General features: G+C 34.4%; 2 protein-coding genes across 2 annotated transcripts; one reads left to right on the forward strand and one right to left on the reverse strand.

The window, feature by feature from the left end:
• The first annotated feature begins 1,685 nt into the window (after positions 1–1,685).
• LOC133186779 (uncharacterized) lies at positions 1,686–6,367 on the forward strand. Its single transcript, XM_061322084.1, has 2 exons — positions 1,686–1,758; positions 3,447–6,367. The coding sequence occupies exon 2, from the start codon at positions 3,499–3,501 to the stop codon at positions 6,304–6,306; it is 2,808 nt and encodes a 935-aa protein (XP_061178068.1). The 5' UTR covers positions 1,686–1,758; positions 3,447–3,498; the 3' UTR covers positions 6,307–6,367.
• Positions 6,368–8,923: 2,556 nt separating this feature from the next.
• LOC133187247 (ankyrin repeat domain-containing protein 50-like) lies at positions 8,924–18,623 on the reverse strand. Its single transcript, XM_061322602.1, has 9 exons — positions 18,410–18,623; positions 15,515–15,610; positions 15,292–15,390; positions 14,373–14,471; positions 14,009–14,137; positions 12,834–12,932; positions 12,565–12,663; positions 11,109–11,210; positions 8,924–9,814 (listed from the first exon to the last, which is right to left on the reverse strand). Exons 1-9 carry the CDS (start codon positions 18,527–18,529, stop codon positions 9,422–9,424), a joined length of 1,236 nt encoding a protein of 411 aa, XP_061178586.1. The 5' UTR covers positions 18,530–18,623; the 3' UTR covers positions 8,924–9,421.
• Positions 18,624–25,882: the final 7,259 nt, after the last annotated feature.

A 25,882-nucleotide genomic window follows, 5' to 3' on the forward strand; every position in this document is an offset into this window, starting at 1 on the left:
TCACATGGTGGATACTATAGTCTAGTTGATATTTACTTTGACTCTCACATGGTGGATACCGTCTAGTTGATAATTATTTCCTTTAGGTCCTAACTTTCATGTAGTTGACTGATATTCTAGTCTAGTTGATATTTTCTTTGACTTTCATGTAGTTGATATTCTAGTCTAGTTGATATTTTCTTTGACTTATGAAGTGGATACTCTAGTCTATGTTATATATTTACTCTGACTTTCGTGTATTAAGGATTCTCTTGCTTTGATCTGCTGTGATTTTCATGTAGAGTGGACACTCTAGATACATGATAATTACTGACTAAGACTTTCATGTACATGGATACGCTAGCTGATAATTACTGTGACTTTTATTTGGTATGGATACTCTTGTTATATACTGTGATTATCGAGTAGATTGATACTCTTGTCAAGCTTATATATTTATTATAACTATTTTTATGATTTATTTTGACTTTCATTAAATTATGAATATACTCTTTAAAAGCTGATAATTAATAGCGAGCGCAGCGAGCGGCGCGTCACTGCAACCTTTTAAAGCAATGCTTGGGCGAAAAGAAAATTCGGACTTTGCGCACCAAGTGATTTTATTTCCGCAGTTACCTGTGGTCCCATAATGCTTAGCGAATTGCATCTCGCCGCAAACCACATTCTCGCGGTAGCAACAAAAATTTAACAAAATATAAAATTACCTTCATTTAATGGATATATAGCAGAAAGATAGTAGATTAAACGTTTTTGATTAAAATTAGCACTGTTCAGACTTCGTTTTGGTAATGCAACATACCAATCTCCTATGCAGAGTTGTCGTTCGTTCCTCTCTCAGACACATGAATGGTAGAGAGTGGCAACATACATACGACGTCATATGACGTCAGAGTCTAGACGTAGCAAATATCACGTGCGGTTTGACGAGCCCGATCTAAATTAAAACTGAAAGGTATCTGCGCTCGCCCTAACGGTCGCACCGTCAACATATTATAAGACTTTCATGTAGTATGGATACTTTAGTCTGAAAATAGCTCTTCAGAGCTAATGTTTCTTGTTGTCTTACTCGACTTTAAATAAAATATTATCTTATCTCATCTTATCATACTTTAGCTGATGTTTACTGTGACTTTCGAGTAGTATGGATACATAGCTGAAAATTACTTTGATTTTTTTGTACAGTTTGGACAGCGGGAAGAACGCGGGACCCCCCCCCCCCCAACACACACACACTTTTTCCTGAGTATAGTATTTTGCTATACCAACTTTTCCTTTAAGTGCTGGTTGCCCCCCCCCCCCCACTATTTGATGTTGTAAGGTCGAGCACTGGCAAATTCCAAGATTTGGACAGTAAATTTGCTCCTTTTTTTTTGATTGTCAGATTGTTTGGGGACCCCCCGCCCCCCCCCCTCCCCACCCCCACCCACTTTTGAAACTGTTGCTACGAGCCTTTTGGATACTCTAGCTTAGTTACTGTGACTTTTATATAGTATGGAATCTCTAGCTAATGATCTTTGTTGTTCTATCGTATATATTCATCAGTAAATTTTAAAAATAATTATTGATGTCAAAAACTATGTTCCTTAGTTTTTTTTCAAGCTCTTCTGTGCTTCCGTAGAAAGAAACGTTTTGATGATTCCGAATGATCGGCAACATGGCTGAGATTGTGAGACAACGTTGCTGAGGTCCCGAACGCCTGGTCTTGTTTTTAGACGGAAAATTCTGCACATAAAAAGAAGCGGTGAATTTTTACGCCAGGTAACACATGTAATTATGTAATTGTGGGAAAGATGCAAATAGACAAACTGCGAAATCAGAGAGCCAGTTGAAAATTTATATTGAAAAGTTGAATATGTTGTAGGCCTAACCAATGCTAACTTTAGATCTAAATCTAGATCAGGTATTTTGGGAGCAACACATTGAATGAAGATTTGAATAGTATGACATGTCAACTTTTATAGTGCACACTTCTCCTTTTGTTCGCATCATGACAATATATTATTAAATTTTCTTCCGGATGTGAAAAATGAAACAATTTACGGAAAGCCCAGAGATAAAAATAGATATCAGGTCAGTAGGTTCTTTATTAACAAAAGAAAACAATGTATTGAATGTGATTCCTTATCGCTTTGATAATTTTTGTGATTTTTGTTATCTTGAATAGTGGAGTTTTTGTTGAATTGCTAATTATAACGTAATGTAGCCTCTTCTCTTGTTTTCAAACAATATTCAAAGCATCTTAATCACAATAAGGGACTTTATTTAATTAGAAATTGCACAGCTGTCTTGGTGACTCTTATCACTGCATGTGACAAAGGCTTTTATAGGACTTCGGGAATTTATTTATCAAAGACACCATCTACAACAAGGAAGCTCTAATGTGTAAGCCATTTGCCAACTTTAGGCAATTGATTTGGAATCTATCAAAGATGTGGATTTCATGAAGATTACAAAAAATTTAAGGTCTGCAAAAGGCAGAAAAAATTATCAGACAGTCAACATAATAATACTTGTTGTGATTTGATTGTATACGTATTTAGAAGTTCAGGCTGTATGGACAGTCTGACTGTGGATATTGGCCTGGGTAGCTCAATGGTAGAGCACCTGAAGTGATACTGGTGTCGCAGGTCGCCAGCAATATAATTTCTTTATTCATTCCTTCTTTCTTAAAAAATTCTATTACTCCAGGACTATGTATAGTGGCAAATGTTTTAGGACATTGTTTAGGTTGTGTGAATAAGTAAGTCCTGACATGGCCTGTGAACTTATGTCATGGAGGTCAAAGTCTGTGTAAGGAGGGAGGAATGTAGAAGTTAGGGTTAAATGGACTGTGGATATTTGCCTGGGTAGCTCAGTGATAGAGCACTACACTTCACTAGGGGTACGGAGCCTGATTCTCGGTCAAATTTTCTCAATTCATTCCTCCTCTCCAAGTACACATACACGTATCGTGTATCTATGAATGAAAAGTAATTGGAGTTTGACTAGTAGCACACTTTTCCATGTGCTCGTAACATTGGTAATTAAGAATTAGAACATTGATAATTATATGCATGATTCTTTTACATTTGCTTATGCATATTTTAATTTGTTTAATAATTATAAAATATTATTTTTTTAATATAAGTCAGTATGTAAATATTAGTTTGCTTTATAATGAGGTCAGTAGTGCACATGTACAGATCTATGTTAACAAGTGGATCTTTGTCAATGAAAACTTCTTATTTTGTCGAGTTTATAATCAGTACATGTACTTATACATGTCAAAGTACATATTAAAAAATCAACATGATTGTCATATTTTGCTGTTATAAGCCATGAAAATCATTTATTTATGAAAATGGTTGTTTGTATCAGTAATTATTTAAACATACCATAAGTCTTCCAGAGATGATTTTTTTAAAGATTTAATTTATTATTGAAACCAAAATCTGATTTTTTTCCAGGTAAGAAGCACTGTGTTTAAGTTTACAAGATCCTCCATTTAACAGCGTAAACATGCCTAAAAATAACATCTTAATGAGGAAAGATGAAAATTCTGAAAACGTGGAACCCAAAGGACGAAACAAAAAAGGAAAGAAAGGCAAAAAGAAAGATGAGGTGGAAGACATTGATTTGGATGAGATTATCAAGGCAAATCGCCAAGTGTCGGACAAAACTCAGAAGGAAAAACAACAAGTCGCAAACTGTCCTCACATGGCTAACAAGGAAGAGCACCAGTTTATGTGTACTACATGTCGTGTGATTTGTTGTGAACCCTGTTTACGAATGAATCATCATGGAGAACAGCATCGCTGGTGTGAGTTAATGCCATATGAACCTTCAGATTCTGAATCCACAAACATAGAACCAGAAGAGGAGCTTACTCCTGTCAATATTCGTGGAAAAAGGCGTTTGCCTGGAGGATATGTGAGTACGCGTAGACTTGGATCAACCCGGAAAAAGGAATCATGTACTTGTTGCCATGGGAGTCATAAACATGACCCCAAAAGTTTAAAGCGTTTAGTGCCGATTGATTCCAGTCGGTTTAATGATGAGCTGTTAACTGTGGATGACTCCAAGTCCAGTGATGATAGTGATAGTTCTAAGACTACTAATACAGAGGAAGAACAAAAAACAAGAAAGAAAAAAAAGAGAAAGAAAAAGAGTTTTCTGGATCAAGATCCTGATGACATTTCAACATGTCCACCACAAATGACGTTTACTTTTGCTAACGACGAAACACTAAGAGATATTGCACGAGAGGATCAACTGATGGAGACAATGAAAATTATAAATAAAGGTGAATTTAGAAAATTATTCCGTGAAGAGGAAATTATTTTGGAGAGGATGAGGAGTTATGCAGAACACACAAAGAAGATGGAGGATAGTCAGAATCTTAGAATTGAGGATATTGAGACAGAGTGTGTGCATTGTGAGGAGGAATGTAAGAGATGGGAAATATTCAAAGAGGATCTTGACCCAGAAGCCATCCTGTACCTCAAAGAAAACAATTTTGATATCCATAGCAACGAACCAAATGAGATTAGTAAATATGCCGATCTCAGAATTGGTGAGTTTGTGGACGACATTGACGATGAGGAGTACCAGAGTGAGGAGGAGTACGACGCATTATCAGACGAGTTTGAATCAGATCAAGGCTTCACAGAGGCAGTCCGTGAATGGTTAAAGCTACCACCACCAACCCGTCTGAATTCTATAGAAGAGGCATGGACAGCGCTGACAAAAATGTCTGCCACCAGTATCCTTCATAGGCTTGCTCCTACTGAGCGCAAAAAATTCATTGATCAGGCAATATTTCTGATAGAGAAACGGGAATTGGTGGATATTGATACAGATTTCAGTAAATCACATGGAAGCAAAGCAGATGCAGAATTCTTAAAAGAAAATCCTGAATATGAAGACCATGAAAAAGCTGCTGAATTGGAAAAGACATGTGAGAAAATTTTATCTGGCATTATGCAGTTAAAAACAAGATTTCAGAAAATATATAAGCGTATTGTCATTTATCGTGGAGGAACAACTATTGTTGATATTATTCACACTAAAGTAGACAAAATAGGAGAAGACATCATTCAGTCAATCGTAAATTATAATCCAGACATACATGGGGAGGAACCATTTTTTCTGACAGATGAAATTCAAGCTGCTCTGAACTTCATTCAGGCCAGCAAAGTCTCTGCTGAGCTTCCTAATGCAAGCATCTTAAGAAAGGTCCTCAACACACGACTGAATAATAAATTACTGAGAAAGCTGCTTGTGAAGCAAGAAAAAGAAAAATACCTACCCAAGAATTGGGGAAATCCAGATGGCACTGAGAAAATCAAAACTGACAATGAATTTATTGAAGAAGTGAAAAAAGAGCAAGATACATCAAATTCACAGGTGATCATCACACAAGTCGATGATTTGATGAAGATGGTGGAACTGGGTTCAGACATTTATCCATTTATAGAACGTCAAGAAATAGATCCTTTTGGTCCAAAAAATTGTCCCTTGGACATTTACTCTATCTGCCCAATCTCACCAGCTCTGACCTGGATGCACAAAATTGGTTCAGAGAGCAATATGCTGGTCACTGTCGGTGGAAAAGTAGTTCGTGAATTAGACTTCCAAACCAGTGTGGAGTGCTTGACAATGAACAAGGAACGTGAACTCCTAGCAACGGACCCACTCAATAAAAGACTGATGAAGGTCACAAACATTGAAACTATCACCACTATTCACAAATTTGAAAAGTATCTGCCACTGGGGATCTGCTGTTCACGGGAAGGCAACATTCTGGTAACATTAAGTGAGACGTACTATGATTACAATGTTCCGTTTGACAAAAGGAGATTTGTGGCCCGAGTGTCAGAGACTGGGGAACACTTGATGGAAATAGAGTTCTATAACCAAGAAAAAACTGAGAGATTTTTTATTGTACCGCGCCGAGTGACTGAAAATAGAAATGGTGATATCATTGTGGTAGATAAAATTCTAAAAAATGAAGGCCGACTGCAGTTTTTCAACAAGGATGGCATTGTTATAAAGACCTTTGATGGCCACAGGGATATTTTTGAACGTCATTTTGACCCAAGGGATGTGGCTTGTGATTACAGGCATCGTTTATTGGTTTGTGATTACACAAATAATAAGATAATTATATTCCAGCCCAATTATGACCTTTTCAAGGTCATTGCTTCATATGAGGGGGGCTTGAGGTACCCTCTATGCATGGGCCTAGACTCCAGCAGTCGAATCTGGGTTGGGGGGAAGTTTGAAAAAGTAATGGTGTTATCGTATGATAAAGAGATTGATGAATAACATTTAACTTTGTATGTAAATGTACATACATGTATACTTGAGGTGCTGGCAGAATGTATGCAGGTGTAAATTGTATGTCAAATATTGTACATTTGTTTAACTGTAAATCAAATACTGTACATTTGTTTGACTGTAAATCAAATAACATTTGTTTGACTGTAAATTATATTGTTAAGTTTACAAAATTAATCTATGAATTTTCCATACAGTACCGTATAAAATGTACATACAAGTATGTGTGAAAATGACTATACTTTAATTAACAAGTGTGATACATGGATAAATATTGATTTAACAGCTACATTGTACATACATGTACATTTAAAAATTATCATTTATAAAAGTTTACTCTTCTGTTTTATTTAATGTCATGTTAAACTGAAATTTATGGAAAATATACATATTTTATTATATTACATACATACAGTTGACAAATTTTAAAATATTTTTATATTGGAAGTATTGAAATATAGTGTCACTTTTACTCTTTTTTAAAAAGAAAAGGTTTTAATTAAATGATTTTTAAAATTTATTGTATTTGCTAAAAAAAAAATTACGGATGTAATCCACATTTAGGCAATATATTGTCTATCTTCTTGCATCATAATAAATTCTAACAAGTAGTGCATATTTGCCAAGTGTTTGTTTTAAACAAAAATTCTATTGCTTGTATTGAATTTTATGCCCCTGCCATAAAATGGTCAGGGGCATATAGTGTTACCCTGTTCCATCATTCTGTCTGTATGTATAAGGTTGAGATTGCATATGCAGGTATTTTACCAGAAAATACAAGAATCACCTTATTAAGGTTAAATTGTATAGTTTTTATCTTAATCATGCCCCTTGAACTTGGAAAAATATCTTTTGTGCAAACAAAATTTAAAACTAAATATGGCATTTGAAATTTGGGCTGCCTGCAGGGGCATTCGTGGCGTTACGACACATGATCTAGTTGTTTTTTTTTAAATCTACAATACTTGACATTTCATAAAAATTTTATTACCATTATTTCATGTACAATAATATTCAAATCACTTTTGACTTTTAATAAATGAGCCTAAAATCTGTTGGTGTATTCTATTGACGATTGTTCTATTTTGTTTACAAAAGTACCAGATTTACTGTACTGCACCACTGAAATCCTAAATAACCACATCGGATCCATAGGTGACACCTTTTTTCCTCTACTTTACTATTTGAACTTAATCTTTATATAGTAAATAAGAAGATTGACCTTTGAGCAATGTATTTATGAAATCACCATCTGTATAGTAAATATGAGGTGTAGGTAACAAATTATAGCATTAATCTCCATCTTTGACCTTGACCTATGATGAAATGACCCCAATATCCACAGATACCTTCCTTTAACTATACCCTATATACCTTACTCCATATATATGAAGCCTGTAGATAGAAAAGGGTATCAAGATATTGCATATCAATCATCTACCGCTAAATCTTGGATGTTTTTATCATCTTCACAAGTATAGATTACTTATAGAGTCTACTGGTTACAGAATGTATTTATTGCATCACAATGGTCATTAAAAGCACAATTCCTACATTTAACTTTGACCCAGTGACCTCAAACTCTAGGAGTCTTCCCTTTATCATTCTCCACCTTTGTAAAAAGAGTGTAAAATAATCAATATACACAATATTATATTATATACATGTTTATACTTATAGACAATGGTAACTATTTTGACTGTTGACCTTTGACTTTATTACCTGAGTGAAAAATATAGGTGTCTTCTAACCATCCTCCATGTATGTAATATATATATATAGTTCTTACTATTATTCCTACTATGGAATTTATTTCATGAGTGGAACAGGATTTTTTGATATTTTCATGAGTGCAAAGCACGAGTGAAAATATCAAAAAATCCTGTCTCTCGAGTGAAATAAATACCATATTCATCTACAAAACATTGAATTGTCTGATTATTACATTTGCCTTTGTCTTTTCGTAACACAGTGTCATAGGCTGTGACGTCATAGTTGAGCGATTGAGACGTCATAGCTAAGTGATTGCGAGATTGAAAAACATTGTAAACATGGATTTTTAACGACATATTTGGAAAAACATTGGCAGTATAGCCATTAGTCTCTGTCAGGATGACTCATTAACTCTATCTTATAACAGGCCGGGGATTTTTTTTTTTTTACACTCTTTGTGAAGGGAAGGAAAATCTTAAGTTTTTGCCGCACTTCTGATATTCTCACACTGTGAGAATACAATTTTGATATCCTTTTACACTGTGTCAGAATATCACTTTTATTCAGTAAATAAATTACAGTATTTCACTGTTGAAAATGTAATAAATAAATAGTTCTTACTAAGTTGAAAGTTACTGAAGCTATTGCATCACTAAAGTTCTTTTAAAAGGACAAACAGACCGTGTGATTACCAATGGGCACCCACATTTGTTTGTTTGTTTTTTCATGTGTTTAGGATGGAGAAATTAAGACATAATTATTCATTCAACTTTAACAATCTTCAGAAATCACCAATTCAATTATCATAAACTGTTATAACAGTTGATTAAAGAGAATCCTCCCATTTAAAAAAAAATCTTTGAGGAATCAGCTTGATAGAAATACCACAATGGGAAGTTGTCTTTTTCTTTATTGCACAAATACATGTATGTCAAATCATATTAAAGTAACACCATTAACATTTTTCTTAAATATCAAAGAATCTGCAATAAATATGTTCTCACAATTTAAAATCTCAGTTTGTGAACTGTTCAATAAGACTACAACCTCTCAAGTATAATTTCCCAAAACTAAGAATTATTTTTTAAGAAAATAATCTTTTTAGCATAATATGTAGCCACAGGACACAGTATAGAGATTACACATGAAAAAGGTTTGATTTCTGTAAAAAGTAATATTAACCAGCTATATAGTAAATACCAAAGACTTACTGAAGAAAGGGCAAGAGATCAAAACCAGGACAGTTATCTTTTTCTTGGACAACATTAATTAGTAACACAATTGTGATTAATTTGTTTTTTGCTGCTGCAAATGGCACCAGAAGAGAAATTCACCACACAGGGTTTAGAAATAAGATTGAGCATGACATTAGCATTATATTAGCTAACTATCAGCTGGTATGTTCTGGACTTTGTTCACAGGTTGTTTGTATGTCTGTCTGTTTAACTTCATCCATCTTTTCCTGATCATTATTATCCTCTCCAAGGGAGCTAACTCTCTCCTGCTGTTTCACACTTGTTTTGCTCTCAGATTTAATAATCACCACATCTACATCCTCTGACTGGGGGTTGCCTTTTAACTTTACAATGTCTGTAATTGTGTCCTTGGTATCTAAATCAGGAGATGTATTTGGTGATTTATTAGCTGTGTTCTTGAGAGGAGCTTTTTGACTGGTATCCTGCCCTGCAGTCCTTTCTGTTGAGATATTACTAGAGATTTCCTTCTCTTGGCTGGTTCCTATACTTTTTCCTGAGATATCTTCACCTTTATAATCAGGGGAGACCTGTGATAAGAAAAAGTGAAATCTTAAATGGTCAAAAGGTTAACCTATATTTTACAAACTTTTTTAAATATAATTTTTTTCTTAAAAAAAAAAAGATGCAGGAATAAATGCCCAAGTCTGTTAAAAACAAGAGGCCCATGGGCCACAACGCTTGCCTTAGTTACTTTGGCCTTGCTGTTTTTCACCTGATTTCTCTCTCCCCCCCCCCCCCCCCCCCCCCCCCCCGTAGTACTTATTGTGGCCCCGCCCTACACCCAAGGGTCATGATTTGAACAATTTAGAACCTGCAGTACCCCAGAATGCTTCCACATTAGTTTCAGCTTTTCTGGCCCAGTGGTTCTTGAGAAGAAGATTTTTAAAGATGTTTACTACATATTTCAATGTAAAACTTGGATTCCCTATTGTGGCCCTGCCCTACCCCCGGGGGTCATGATTTGAACAATTTAAAATCTACACTACTCCAGGATGCTTCCACTTAAGTTTCAGCCTTTCTGGCCTAGTGGTTCTTGAGAAGAAGATTTTTACTATATATTTCTATGTAAAACTTGGATTCCCTACTGTGGCCCGCCCTGCCCCAGGGGGTCATGATTTGAACAATTTAGAATCTACACTACCCCAGAATGCTTCCACATCAGTTTCAGCCTTTCTGGCCCAGTGGTTCTTGAGAAGAAGATTTTTAAAGATGTTTACTACATATTTCAATGTAAAACTTGGATTCCCTATTGTGGCCCCACCCTACCCCCTGGGGTCATGATTTGAACAATTTAAAATCTACACTACCAAATGATGCTTCCGTATAAGTTTCAGCTTTTCTGGCCCAGTGGTTCTTGAGAAGAAGATTTTTAAAGATTTTTACTACATATTTTAATGTAAAACTTGGATACCCTATTGTGGCCCTGCCCTACCCCCAGGGTCATGATTTGAACAATTTAAAATCTACACTACCACCCCAGGATGCTTCCACATAGGTTTCAGCTTTTCTGGCCCAGTGGTTCTTGAGAAGAAGATTTTTTAAGGACCCCACCCAATTTTTGTATTTTCTTGATTATCTCCCCTTTGAAGGGGACTTGGCCCTTCATTTTAACAATTTAAACTCCCCTTCACCCATGGATGCTTTGTACCAAGTTCGGTTAAAATTGGCCCAGTGGTTCTTGAGAAGAAGTTGAAAATGTGAAAAGTTTACAGACGGACGGACAACAGACAACAGTGATCAGAAAAGCTCACTTGAGCTTTCAGCTCAGGTGAGCTAAAAAAAGAACAGCAAACAAATCATTAAAAGCTATTCAAAACAAACCTTGCAATCTAAGAGAGACAACTCTTCGAACATGTTAACAGCATTCATCACCATTTCCTTCATCCCGTTGTCTTGGCAGCGGTCCGAGGCGAGTTCATTTCTCTGTAGTACACAAAAAAAGTTCTCAAGAAACTTTCATCAGAGTTAAGTTATCATTTCCGTTTTTATATCATATAATTTTTGCTTTATCTGCACTCTCAATAAAGCAGCAAGTTCAGGGAACTGTAATTTTAAATCTTAATCTAAATGTTTAAATTTTAAATCTAAATCTAAATCTTTAAAATTCAAACCATTGTAAAGTGTCCTAGTAAAGTAAAAATAAGATATGCATTGACTAACTCTCTTCATGAAAAGCATTCAACTAAATCAACACCAACTTATAGTTTATGACATCAGTATCCCATGATTAAGGTTATCTTACCCAGCCTCTGATGGTAGGGTCAATCTCCGCCTCCTGTAGGAGTCATTACCCTATAATATCACTATCCAGTAATCTTACCCAGCCTCTGACAGTAAGGTCAATCCCCACCTCCTGTAGGAGTCATTAACCTCTGATATCACTATCCAGTGATCTTACCCAGCCTCTGACAGTAGGATTAAAGCCTGCTTCCATTAGCAGACATTAACCGATGACATCACTATCCAGTATTTATCCTAACAAGCCTATGATGGTAGGATCAATGCCTACCTCCATTAGGAGACATTACCCTATGACATCACTATCCCGTGATCTTACCCAGCCCCTGATGGTAGGATCTATGCCTGCCTCCAGTAGGAGACATTACCCTATGACATCACTATCCTGTGATCTTACTCAGCCTCTGACAGTAGGATTAAAGCCTGCCTCCATTAAGAGATGTTACCCTATGGCATCACTATCCTGTGATCTTACCCAGCCCCTGATGGTAGGATCAATGCCTGCCTCCATTCGGAGACATTACCCTATGACATCACTATCCCGTGATCTTACCAAGCCCCTGATGGTAGGATCAATACACAGCTCCAGTAGGAGACATTACCCTATGACATAGGGCTGGGACGATACAACTTTTTCTATATCGATACGTATCCCGATATTTGAGCCACGATACGATATGTAACACGATATGTTTAATTGGTTATAAATTCTTTTTTTATATTGAAATGAACAAGATATTTCTTCACAAATAAGAATAATTTATTCAAAGAAGTTGTATATCTGTTGTAAAACTTAATTATTTTGGTCTTAATTATTATGTATTTCATATTCATATTTATATTAAGCATATTTATTTTACCTATTAAACCCAAAATGTTAAGTTAACAAAGAAAAACATTAGTCAGAATTTTTTGGGAAATATGTCGATATTTCTTCATACGTATCGATATGCGTATCATCCTCACATTGAATCGATATTATTGATATCTCGATATATCGTCCCAGCCCTACTATGACATCACTATCCTGTGATCTTACCCAGCCCCTGATGGTAGGATCAATGCCTGCCTCTAGTAAGAGAAATACCATCTCATCATTGCCCCTGTCACAGGCCCAGTGTAAAGCAGTCCAGCGATTCTACAAACATCAGGGAAGGAGTCAATTTTTTACAAATATTTTTACAAAGATAAGATTCTTCCTGTTTTACCTTGTTAACATGAACTGTAGGAAGCAGTTTTTAATTTTGAAATTTGAGGAAAACTACATTCATTGATGAATTAGTCTTTTTTTGCTTTGGTTAAACTCACTGTTCCAAATGCATTGATTTCACACCCAGCACTGATAAGTGCACTAGCAACTTCTGGGTGGTTGTGGTAGCTGGCAAACATCAAACCCGTGAAATCTGCCTGTAAAATTCAAGTCAATCTAACAGAAAAAAAACACTGTACAAAGAAATAGTAAATATTTGCATACATGTATAATAAAGACCACTTGAAAAATCAAAAAAAGAATTTTACAGTTAGTATTGTACATAAGACTGCATAACTCAAAAGCTTTCAGAGACTTAATATGTAGAGAATGAATATAGTTATGTATATATTCAAGTTAATACATCAATCATTTAGACTTTTAGTAATTAAAATGTACAATATCAATCCTAAGACCACTAAGGGTGCAACGATAAACCGTTTGACGGTATATCGCGGTATATTTTTCCACGGTTCAATTCACGACACGCTAAACTGATATCGCGGTTCGGTTCAATCGGTCCAGAATTATCCGAATCATCCGTTTTGTTTCCTTTTTTACAATTTCAAAATGGCTTCCGCACAAAACGTGAGGTCGCCGATAACGCATTAACGGAAGTTAAACTCATCTCCAGCATCTTATAGACCTCAGATTTAGCACTGAGAAGGACTTAATGTGATTATATGTTATAGATGTTAAGACAAATGATAAACCCTTTAGATCTAAACATATTCTTTGGTAATACACGATATTTCATCACGTGTGTATTTTGATGAGAATTCACTGTCTTGTTGACTAAAACGTGTTAACACGAGAAATATGACAACTGGTTTTCTACGTAAATAAAAGGAATAAAAGAATGAATGTCTTCCTTTTTCATTCCAATTTAAAAAGATTATTAGGAAAGGTCCTCGTAGTTCCCTGTAAATGTTCATCATTGGTTTAGAATATTGTCAAAACTCAAAGATGTACCCAATAATCCAATTCAAGTTAACAAAATTTTATTTTAATTATTATCAAAAAAATATGAACATTTTATATAACCCTGTCAAGTTAAAGAAAAAATATGGTGACAAACTTGAAAGACTTTTTACCCTTGTCATGTATCATGATACATATCGTATCGTGAACTGAATACCGTGATACGTATCGTATTGTGAGGTTAGTGTATCGTTGCACCCCTAAAGACCACCACTGAAAACACATGACGATGTACATTTTATGAAAATCTCACCTCTCCAAGGTCACTACTCTTGGCATTGACGTCACTTCCTGCCTCTATAAGCCTCTGCGCGATTTCCCCGAGCTCAAAGTCACCCTTCTCTTGTGAGCGAGCTGTTTCATGGAGGGCTGATCTTTTATCCTACAGTAGTAACAGTACTATAATTAAACAAAAGATGTCACTTTGTTTTTCTTCAACATTTCTGTTAATGTATGTGCCGTTAAACATACAATGTATAATTCTGAAACACTTATATTCTACTAGCAATATAACCATACAATTTTCTTCAGGTCAGACACTAGCAAGTTGACATTTTCCTCTCAAAAGCCACAGAAGAAAATAACACAGTTCACATTTGTACAAACACTTGGCTGACCTTGTTCTCAATATTGACATCGGCACCATTCTTCAGCAGACATTTGACAACATCTGGCTTGTTCCAATAGGCTGCACAGTGTAGTGCAGTCCAACCGTTCTGAAATCACAGTTATTCCATTTTCAATGATCAGCTGACTTTTTATGAAATGTACACACACTATACTCTGGCCAGACACGACCTTACACAAAGCCAGGTCTGATTTTAGGGTATTCAATGTATAAAGACCATATTTTGTACCTAACAAATGAATGGTCCAATATTTTTAATCACGGTAGCATTTTGAAGGTGTTACCAAATAAAAATGCTCCACCAAACGAATTTACAAAATGTTGATTATTTTCCAGTGAATTGCACCTTGAATTTTACATTGAAGTCTATGGGCAGTGCATGTTTTTTTTAAGATATTGTAAAAAGTAATTTGAATTTCAAACAAATCTCTTGGTGAAAATATGCATAAACTCTCTCTTTATTAATCTATGAAATAAAATGAATCACTTACCACAGAAATTTTGAGAAATTAAAAATTTTCTGATTTACTGTAATCAAGGGGAGATAACTCTTCAAAAACTTTTAAGGTGCAAAATGACCAGCGTCTTACTTGTAATCAATCATGTGAATTTGGTTCATTTCACTTTTATCGTTATCTAGCAATGCATTTTTAAATAGTTTAAATTTATTCAAAATTGATAAAAATCCCTTCATTATACATTGAATACCTTAATGCATTTATCTATGAAACTGTATTAATGACTCCCAAGAACTATTTACAGGAAAACAAAAGTCATGTTTAAAGTGGACTCTTAATGAACCAGGTCTCTTTTGTCAACATTATGTTGAGTGTTACAATGCATATTGAATTTTCTTTCTTTTAATTTTGGACTTTCTTTAAAATGTTTTTCTGTATAACGACACTGACCTTGTCTTGAGTGTCAATTTCTGATCCAGCATCTATCAATATCTGTACGACCTCTGTATGACCTTTCATGGCTGCATGGTGAATTGGAAGACTGTCCCTCTGTTAATTAAATATCACATTTTAGTACACATAAATCTTTTTCTGTTTTCCTTAACTGTAGAGAAGACCTGGGTTTCAGATTGATTATCATAGGGTATTTGACTGGGTTACCATGGTAACTTACCACATCCTTGACATTGACCTTTGCCCCTTTCTCCAGGAGCATTCTTACAATATCAGGCTTTCCCTGAGAAGCCACATGAATTGGACAGCAGTCATGCTAAAACAGAAATTAAAATACAGATTTAAAAAAAAATAACATCACTGAAAAATTTTACTTTCAAAGTGCAGATTTTAGAAACACCTAGCACTATCACCCTTATATAGGACATTAGACATACAGAGACTTTACAAAAATCAACTCATTATCTACAAGCACAGCAAAAAAAGTCCACAAAACTAACTATAATGGAATGACAGAATGATGGAGAGGGGTAACTCTATTAAAAAAAAAAATAAAACTTGTATCTAATAAAAACTATAAGAAAATCAAATTAAAAAAAATATTACCATGAATCATTATATTTTAATCAAGTCATGGCATATGTGTGCATTTAGTGCCATTGAGGCTCAGTTTAATCAAATCATAGCATACTTGTCCATTTAGTGCCACTGGGGCTCAGTTTAATCAAGTCATAGCGTATGTGTGCATTTAGTGCCACTGGGGCTCAGTTTCAAGATGATGTAATTCAGAAATTTTTTTATCTTTATTTAATCACTGTACTTAAAAAAATACCCAATACACAAAATAATCATCCTGAAACTGAGCCCCTGTGTATCTAGTAAGAATAATGTAACTGTGTCTCAGGACAAGCCCTCACCACACTTAGAATACATCCCATATACATGATATAGCTGCAGTGTAGCAAATCAGAGGGATGTGTCAATTTACCCAAAAGGACCCAAAAGGATCCAAAAGGAACCCAAAAGAATATATCATAATGAAAATCAATAATTTGAATTTAATAATGAATTCTATATTATATAGTTTATATAAAAGTTGGCAAAAAACATAAATTTATACAGTTGCAACTTTTCTTTCAAAAATAACCCAACACCTTATAAGTATACATGTTTACAGGCCAAACACTAAATCTTGTTAGATATGCTTGTTGCTCCCCTCCCTGACTTTTTTCCAATCTTAATGTTTTAACTTTGAATTTATTTTAAAAATGTTCATTAAAAAGCGGGTTGCCCCCTTCATTTCTAGTCCTTTTGGATTTCTTTTAGGTCCTTTTGGGTAAACTGATGCACCAAATCAGAGTGGATCCATCTCAAAACATTTTTGAAGAATACAAAAGTAGTCACACCAAAAAAAAAAAAAAAGAATTAATCCAAAAAAAACCATTTTGAGCGTATATATGCCTTTTACCCTAAAAAATAATGTGTATAAGGCCATCATTGAAAATATCATTGTTTCCCCTAACCCGACCCTAAAATCTGAAGTTGGGTAGGTAGGTAGGTAAATTATTTTTTTTCTGACAGCAGTTATGAAAATGCATTCTGAAAAATTGAATATCTTTTTAAATAAGAAAAAACGAAAGAAACCAATTTTTAAACTGTATATCATACAAATGAAATTCAAAAGCAACAAGTATGGTAAATTAATTCACAAATATTATTCATTTGAACTTGTTAAATATCTCATCAGACCAGTGTAAATTGATTGAAATCGAATATTTACAAAAGGACAAGATTTGCAAATACTCAACCATCGGACATCCGAGTATATTTTTCAAACCTACCAGTCTATCATCTTCAAGTGCTTACACAGGCAAAATGTTAAGGGCTTCACGTGGCGCAGTGATTATAGAGTGTTTCGTTTTAGAGTCAGGACATAATTTAGGAGCTTATTCTAAGTCATATAGTAAAAATAGGGTCACACATGAACTGTTTATTAGATCCAAACAAATAAAATGCAGTGAGATTCATTGATATGTATACACAAGGAAGGCTTCTCATCTGCTCTTGAGGCAGGCTTTGCCATGCTTGCATGTACATTAATTTTAGTAGACACATTTGTAAATACCATCGAAACACTCTTTAGTCATGATATATTCAATTCACGAAATGTTTCAAGAGTGTAGGATTTTAATAAGTTAAAGATATATAATAAGATCGAAACGTCCCCTTTGTTTTATAACATGAACTAACCCTTTGTGACCACATGTTGTGGGCACCAAATCAGAGTAGAACAAAAGCCGCCGTTCTGATAAAAACAGATTTTGATAAAATTGCATTTAATAAAGTTGATAAATAATAAAAAAAATATTTGAATGATCTTATTAAAAAAAACTTTTCAGTTGGCGCGATTTAAGTGGGTCGGTCGCGTTAGGGGAAACAAAGGTATTTTTTATTTTGGCCTAACATAATTTGATAGTCATCATTTAGCAACATTTTTTCTCGCTTTGGATTTACACCCCATTTTGACATTCGGAACTCTTTGGATTATTTGTAGTAAACTTGTAGATTAGAACTTTATCTGCCTTTTTTTATTTTGCTACATTGCCAACACACAGGACAAATTCTATCGTTAAACCAGGTCCTTAGGACAATACTATTTTAATGATAGAATTTTCTATCTACTATGCATCAAACAATTAAGCATCAAAGAGTTAAAGATTAATAGATAAATAACCTTTAAATAATAAACAGATTTAGTCTCTGTGTCCCTAAATGAGTAAGTCTAGTTACACTGAATGCCAGAATGATGAAAAAGTATGATCCAAATATACTGTTCCATTTTTAAGATAATATATTTTCCATAAAATTATGCTAAAATCTGTTCCTTATCAAGAGAATGAATTCCATTAAACACTATGTAGTAACAAAGAGAGGTGGAAAATTTCAAAATGTGCACCATGGAATTAATGTTCCTGTACAATAATTAAGATTCCACTTTTCCTATCAACATTAGCTGATCATACTACAATGAATGAAGTGTCGATTTACAGAATTCACCACATTTTTTTTTTAATTAAATGCTCTGTTGAACTCTTTTCACTCATCTGTAACTTACAGTATAGGAGACCCAGTTAACATCGATATCTCCCTCCTCCAAGAACTTCCTCACTCTGTCTGTGTGACCAAAACCACAGGCTTCCCAAAACGCTTCCTGTCTGGACGCTGCCTGCCCCATGGCGGTAGATAAGCAATATACAACCCAAACAAAAGAACTTACAGAGAGCTTATAGCTTAATTTACGCTACATACAAAAAAGGGTGAATCACAGACTGCCATCAGCCATGGCCAGTGCCAAAATATTTTTTGTCTCTGAAAAAATCAAAACCGGAAAATTAAGATGTCAGTTATTTATAAACCTGAATACGGAAAATTTTTAAAATCCGGATCAGGGCAAGCGAGATATATGTTTTGTAGTTGGATATGGAATTTATTTCACGAGTGGGACAGGATTTTTTGATATTTTCACGAGTGCGAAGCACGAGTGTAAATATATATATCAGTCTCACAAGAGAATTCGCAGCTATGTTAAGGCTTCCCGAAGCTTTAAAATGCGCTCAAAACATACATGTAATATGTCATTGCGAGGTCGGTTTTGATTTAAATTTATAAGTATTGAACTTTAGTACTTCCAATTTATATAAAGGGTTTCCTCGGCTATATATTAGCATATCTGTTATGATATCACAGAACAGAACAGAACATTTATTTTCTAATTTAGAGCCCATAACAGACAAGTATGAAATTATAACAATAATAAAGAAAAGATATGCCAATGGATAGTATAACAATTTGTAAATGACACTGCTCATTTCAACAATAATATTGTATTATTTCAGTTAAAGGGAATACTATATATAAAACTGTATGACTACTACAACATGTTATCATTTATGAATTTGCCCACAGAATTAAGAGTTTCTTTGTCTTCAGTATTGAGTAACCAAAAAAGTTTTTGTTTATCATCTAATGCCGAGAAATTTGGAAATTTATTTTTAATTGATTGAAAAATTTCTTTTCTTTGATGATCATATTTTTTACATGTTATGAGAAAATGAGTTTCATCATCTACACTGTTAGAGTTACATCTATTGCATAATCGATCTTCTCGAGGGATGTTGGTAAATCTTCACATGACTTTGTTGATCACGTGACGGTCATTTATAATGTTTTGAAGTGTTTCATATAGATTGCTTCGGCGCAGCTTATTAACACAATAATTATTAACATTTTGTTACATGAATAAACTCATCGTATCCTTGTGTATCCGAAATGTGCTTGGGAAAAGTCATAGTATTACTTCGGTACAAAATATTTCCTAAGAAATTCAACTTACCTACAAATTTGAGGGTATTTTTTGTATTAAAACAAAGCCAACACACATTTTTCCCAAGCAAGGTTCAGTTAGAGAACAACCTCTTCTTACAGATTTCCACAAAAATTCTCAGATTAATCCTCATTAATCACCTGCGCCAGACTTTTTTTATGCACAAAAAATAAATTCTACCTCCAACCACGGGTATAAAACAGAGTACATTTCAAAAGTATATTTTTCATAAGCATTTTGAACATGATGAATTTCAATCAAGGGTAGGTAAGCGGTGTATTTTTAAAATATTCGGACATATAAGACTTATATAAAACCTTTAACAACCCGTGAATTTTGCAATAGCTATCTAGCATTTAACATGCAGTCTGAAATAAAGTGTAAAGTTCATGACACTCTCCCCGTCATAACACCTCAAGTTTGCAGTGACATGTCGTCATTTTCCATTATGACGTCATATTTTGGTAGTTCAGAGATGTGAAGGCACAGAGTGCACTGTCATATTCTAAGGGAAGCCTTAACCTACCTGCGAAATAATTTTCCTTATCCAACTACAAAACATTGAATTTTCTGTTTATTACATTTTCTTTGATTTTCCCTTTGCCTCTGTCTTTTCTGTGACGTCACCATAGAATTACTGGAGTATTGACACTCATGAGTACACTCGGTTGAAACGTCATAGCTTAAGATTGAAAATATGTGAGATTGAAAACATTGTAACACTTTAGCAACATATTTGGGAAGAAATTGTCAGTTTTAGTCTCTATCGAGATGGTTTAGTTACTACCATCTATCTTATGACAGGCCAGAAATTATTTTTTACTTACTTTGATATCCTCTCACACTGTGAGAGAATATCAACTTGGTATCCTATATAACACTGTGAGAGAATATCACTTAATTTTATTCAATAAATAAATCACAGTATTTCACTGTTGAAAATGTAATAATTTTTATACATGTCGGTTAGATCAAATTTAAGCGATCTGAAGGCCTGAGATACTTCCAGTGCCGGGTGAACTGTGGGTGGGGAACAGTCATGCACAACATGTTATACATGTAGGCACTCCCCAGCTTAACGGTTAAAAAAATATATATCTATTACACTAGTTGATAGTATAGAAGATATATATTTTTTAACAATTAAGCTGGGGAGTCCCTATGGTATAGGTTCGGAAAGGAGAATCGAACCCGGAACCTCCCTATCACAAAGCGAGTGATGTTCACTAGGCCTCCGCGACCGGTAGAAATAATCAAAGTACTCAGAAATACAGAGAGCCGGGCTCATTTACAGAGTAATGAAGAAAGACCGTTTTACATGAAACATACATTGTAATATAGCAGATAAATAGCAAGAAGTCCAGAAAGTAGGAAAAAAAGTAACATAAAAAAGGATATTTCTATGGGATATAGCATAAAAAAATGACTTTAAAATGAAATAAAATATAATTAGAATTTAACAGCAAAAAAATTTTATCCCATGCATTGTTCTGGAGTCTTATGCCACTTACAGAAGTAAATTTTATAACATTCATGCAGCAAAGTCAAACGTTTGTGCACAGATGAGTTTTCGGCGGGGAGTTTTGCAGCAAGGTCATGTGCTCCCCGAATCAATGTAGCCTGATAACAGAGCCTCTATTTATAGAATGTGACGCAGACGGGGGACCTGATGATTTTTAAACAAATAATTAATCGACGAACAATCGAAGAAAGTACATTACCATTAAAGTTAATTTGATTAGAAAATTCCTCAATTTACTTCGTTTACTTTAGTGTTTGTATTGTCTCAAAACCGGCTGAGCATACGTATACTACATTTTTACTCGTAATTTTGATTCGGCGGTGAGGAAGCAGCATATCCGGTTGAACACCGTGACAAAAGCCGACTATTGTTCTACGAGCAATGAGCCCGGCTCAGTCGCAACATCTCCGGCCTTTCCGTCAGAGAGAGCGGGAAAACAACCTCGAGGTTGTTTTTCTGCTTGTCTGAAAGACCCGAGAAGTTTCGATTGTAGCCCGGCTTAAATTTGCCTAGCAATTGGTATTAAACATGTCAGTCAAAATTCGACCCTAGGTCATTATAACGACCGTTCTTGTGAACTACCAACTTTTAGCTAGACTGTTGAAAGCCCTGAAACTTGTTAAGGTCTTCCGTTTCCAACGGAAGACCTTCTACTGATTCTGATGGTTAAGATTATTAGGGTCTTCCGTCTTCAGCGGAAGACCCTTCTATTATTCTTCGGTTTCTTTTTTACCTTTATTAGGGTCTTCCGTCTTCTGCGGAAGACCCTTCTATTATTCTATTGTTGATTTTTCACTTTTCTTATTAGGGTCTTCCGTCTTCTGCGGAAGACCCTTCTATTATTCTATTGTTGATTTTTCACTTTTCTTTTTATTATTATTATTCTTTTTTTTTTCCTTACCAATTTTGTGCAGAAGATTTCTCGGAGATCTCTCGATCGATTTGCTTCAAATTTTCAGGGTTAATGCGTTGCTATCTGAAGTTTATAACGCCGGTTCAGTTTTTGAAAAATCACTTCCGGTCAGAAGTTATCGCCCTTTGATCGATTTTGACATAGGCCTTGTGTCTGCACAAAAACTCAAAAACGACAAATGCTAGAGTGTTGAAACTTTCAGTGGTGATAGAGGACATGTTCTAGATGTGCACCTTGGTTTTCAAATTTTCCGGAAGTGCGAAGTATGGAAGCTGGGTAGGGGTCGAAATTTAGGACGTGATTTACGAGTGAATTTTAGAGACATTTCTTATAATAACATTTTAAATAGATGTATTTTGTTAAAACATATTGAACAAAAAGTCTTCAAAATTACAAGACCTTTTATTTGATATCAAGAAAAAGGGGCTGACCCCTCAAATTAGGGGCTCAGAAGGGCCAAAATTCTTTCATCTATAACTCTTTAATGATCAATATTTTGTTATAAATTACTGAAGCAAAAATGTTCATTATAACAATTTGCAACTATATATTATAAAATTTTGATCATATGTTACGTAACAAGGGGCCATAAGGGGCCAGAATGCTAAATCTTTGACACATTATATCTCGAAAAGGGGAAATATTTTGATAAGCAATATTGAACAAAAAATGTTCAGAATAATGTTCTAAACAATATACACCCTCTTAATTTTTGCAAGACATCCCCATTAAGGAGTTGGAGGGCTGGCCCCTAAATATTGTTATTCTATATATCTCTTAAACGAAAGGAAATTTCTGAATAGATGTTGAACAAAAAGTCTTCAAAATCACAAGACCTTTTATTTGATATCAAGAAAAAGGGACTGACCCCTCAAATTAGGGGCTCAGAAGGGCCAAAAGTCTTTCATCTATAACTCTTTAATGATCAATATTTTGTTATAAATTACTGAAGCAAAAATGTTCATCTTAACAATCTGCAACTATATATTATAAAATTTTGATTATATGTTACGTAATAAGGGGCCATAAGGGGCCAGAATGCTAAATCTTTGACACTTTACATCTCGAAAAGGGGAAATATTTTGATAAGCAATATTGAACAAAAGATGTTCAGAATAATGTTCTAAACAATATACACCCTCTTAATTTTTGCAAGACATCCCCATTAAGGAGTTGGAGGGCTGGCCCCTAAATATTGTTATTCTATATATCTCTTAAACGAAAGGAAATTTCTGAATAGATGTTGAACAAAAAGTCTTCAAAATCACAAGACCTTTTATTTGATATCAAGAAAAAGGGGCTGACCCCTCAAATTAGGGGCTCAGAAGGGCCAAATGTCTTTCATCTATAACTCTTTAATGATCAATATTTTGTTATAAATTATTGAAGCAAAAATGTTCATCTTAACAATCTGCAACTATATATTATAAAATTTTGATCATATGTTACGTAATAAGGGGCCATAAGGGGCCAGAATGCTAAATCTTTGACACTTTATATCTCGAAAAGGGGAAATATTTTGATAAGCAATATTGAACAAAAGATGTTCAGAATAATGTTCTAAACAATATACACCCTCTTAATTTTTGCAAGACATCCCCATTAAGGAGTTGGAGGGCTGGCCCCTAAATATTGTTATTCTATATATCTCTTAAACGAAAGGAAATTTCTGAATAGATGTTGAACAAAAAGTCTTCAAAATCACAAGACCTTTTATTTGATATCAAGAAAAAGGGGCTGACCCCTCAAATTAGGGGCTCAGAAGGGCCAAAAGTCTTTCATCTATCATTATTTTGTTATAAATTACTGAAGCAAAAACGTTCATCTTAACATTCTGCAATTATATATTATAAAATTTTGATCATATGTTACGTAAAAAGGGGCCATAAGGGGCCAGAATGCTAAATCTTTGACACCTCCAACAAGGGGAAATATTTTGATAAGCAGTAATGAACAAAAGATGCTCAGAATAATGTTTTAAACAATATGCATCCTTTCACTTTTTACAGACGAATATCTCAGTCAAGATCTTGACTAATCTTATCCAAAATCAGACGGAAGACCCACTCGTTGCTCGCAACGAGAACCATCTAGTTATTATTATTATTCTTTTTTTTTTCCTTACCGATTTTGTGCAGAAGATTTCTCGGAGATCGCTCGATCGATTTGCTTCAAATTTTCAGGGTTAATGCGTTGCTATCTGAAGTTTATAACGCCGCTTCAGTTTTTGAGAAATCACTTCCGGTCGGAAGTTATCGCCCTTTGATTGATTTTTTGATAGACCTTGTGTCTGCACAAAAACTCAAGAACGACAAAAGCTAGAGTGCTGAAACTTTCAGTGGTGATAGAGGACATGTTCTAGTTGTGCACCTTGGTTTTCAAATTTTCCGGAAGTGCGAAGTATGGAAGCTCGGTAGGGGTCAAAATTTAGGACGTGATTTATGAGTGAATTTTAGAGACATTTCTTATAATAACATTTTAAATAAAAGTATTTTGTTAAAACATATTGAACAAAAAGTCTTTAAAATCACAAGACCTTTTATTTGATGTCAAGAAAAAGGGGCCGACTCCTCAAATTAGGGGCTCAGAAGGGCCAAAAGTCTTTCATCTATAACTCTTTAACGATCAATATTTTGTTATAAATTACTGAAGCAGAAATGTTCATCTTAACACTCTGCAACTATATATTATAAAATTTTGATCATATGTTACGTAATAAGGGGCCAGAATGCTAAATCTTTGACACATTATATCTCGAAAAGGGGAAATATTTTGATAAGCAATATTGAACAGAAGATGTTCAGAATAATGTTCTAAACAATATACACCCTTTTATTTTTTGCAAGACATCCCCATTAAGGACTTGGAGGGCTGGCCCCTAAATATTGTTATTCTATATATCTCTTAAACTAAAGGAAATTTCTGAATAGTTGTTGAACAAAAAGTCTTCCAAATCACAAGACCTTTCATTTGATATCAAGAAAAAGGGGCTAACCCCTCAAATTAGGGGCTCAGAAGGGCCAAAAGTCTTTCATCTATAACTCTTTAATGATCAATATTTTGTTATAAATTACTGAAGCAAAAATGTTCATCTTAACATTCTGCAACTATATATTATAAAATTGTGATCGTATGTTACGTAATAAGGGGCCATAAGGGCCAGAATGCTAAATCTTTGACACTTTAAATTTCGAAAATGGAAAATATTTTGATAAGCAATATTAAACAAAAGATGTTCAGAATAATATTCTAAACAATATACATCCTTTTAATTTTTGCAAGACATCCCCATTAAGGACTTGGAGGGCTGGCCCCTAAATATTGTTATTCTATATATCTCTTAAACGAAAGGAAATTTCTGAATAATTGTTGAACAAAAAAACTTTAAAATCACAAGACCTTTCATTTGATATCAAGAAAAAGGGGCTGACCCCTCAAATTAGGGGCTCAGAAGGGCCAAAAGTCTTTCATCTATAACTTTTTAATGATCAATATTTTGTTATATATTACTGAAGCAAAAATGTTCATCTTAACATTCTGCAACTATATATTATAAAATTTTGATTGTATGTTACGTAATAAGGGGCCATTAGGGACCAGAATGCTAAATCTTTGACACTTTATATCTCGAAAAGGGGAAATATTTTGATAAGCAACATTGAACAAAAGATGTTCAGAATAATGTTCTAAACAATATACATCCTTTTAATTTTTGCAAGACATCCCCATTAAGGACTTGGAGGGCTGGCCCCTAATATTGTTATTCTAT

The sequence above is a fragment of the Saccostrea echinata genome, unplaced genomic scaffold (genome assembly GCF_033153115.1).
Source record: "Saccostrea echinata isolate AGI-Se365-2 ecotype Australia unplaced genomic scaffold, CSIRO_AGI_Sech_v1 ptg000014l, whole genome shotgun sequence".
Classification (NCBI taxonomy): Eukaryota; Metazoa; Mollusca; class Bivalvia; order Ostreida; family Ostreidae; genus Saccostrea; species Saccostrea echinata.

Coding starts and splice junctions, on each gene's coding strand:
- LOC133187247 (XM_061322602.1), bottom strand. CDS start 18,529: ATGGGGCAGGCAGCGTCCAGACAGGAAGCGTTTTGGGAAGCCTGTGGT. Junction 12,933..14,008: donor AGAGTAGTGACCTTGGAGAG/GTGAGATTTTCA, acceptor TGAATTTTACAG/GCAGATTTCACGGGTTTGAT. Junction 12,664..12,833: donor AAATCAATGCATTTGGAACA/GTGAGTTTAACC, acceptor TGATGTTTGTAG/AATCGCTGGACTGCTTTACA.
- LOC133186779 (XM_061322084.1), top strand. CDS start 3,499: ATGCCTAAAAATAACATCTTAATGAGGAAAGATGAAAATTCTGAAAAC.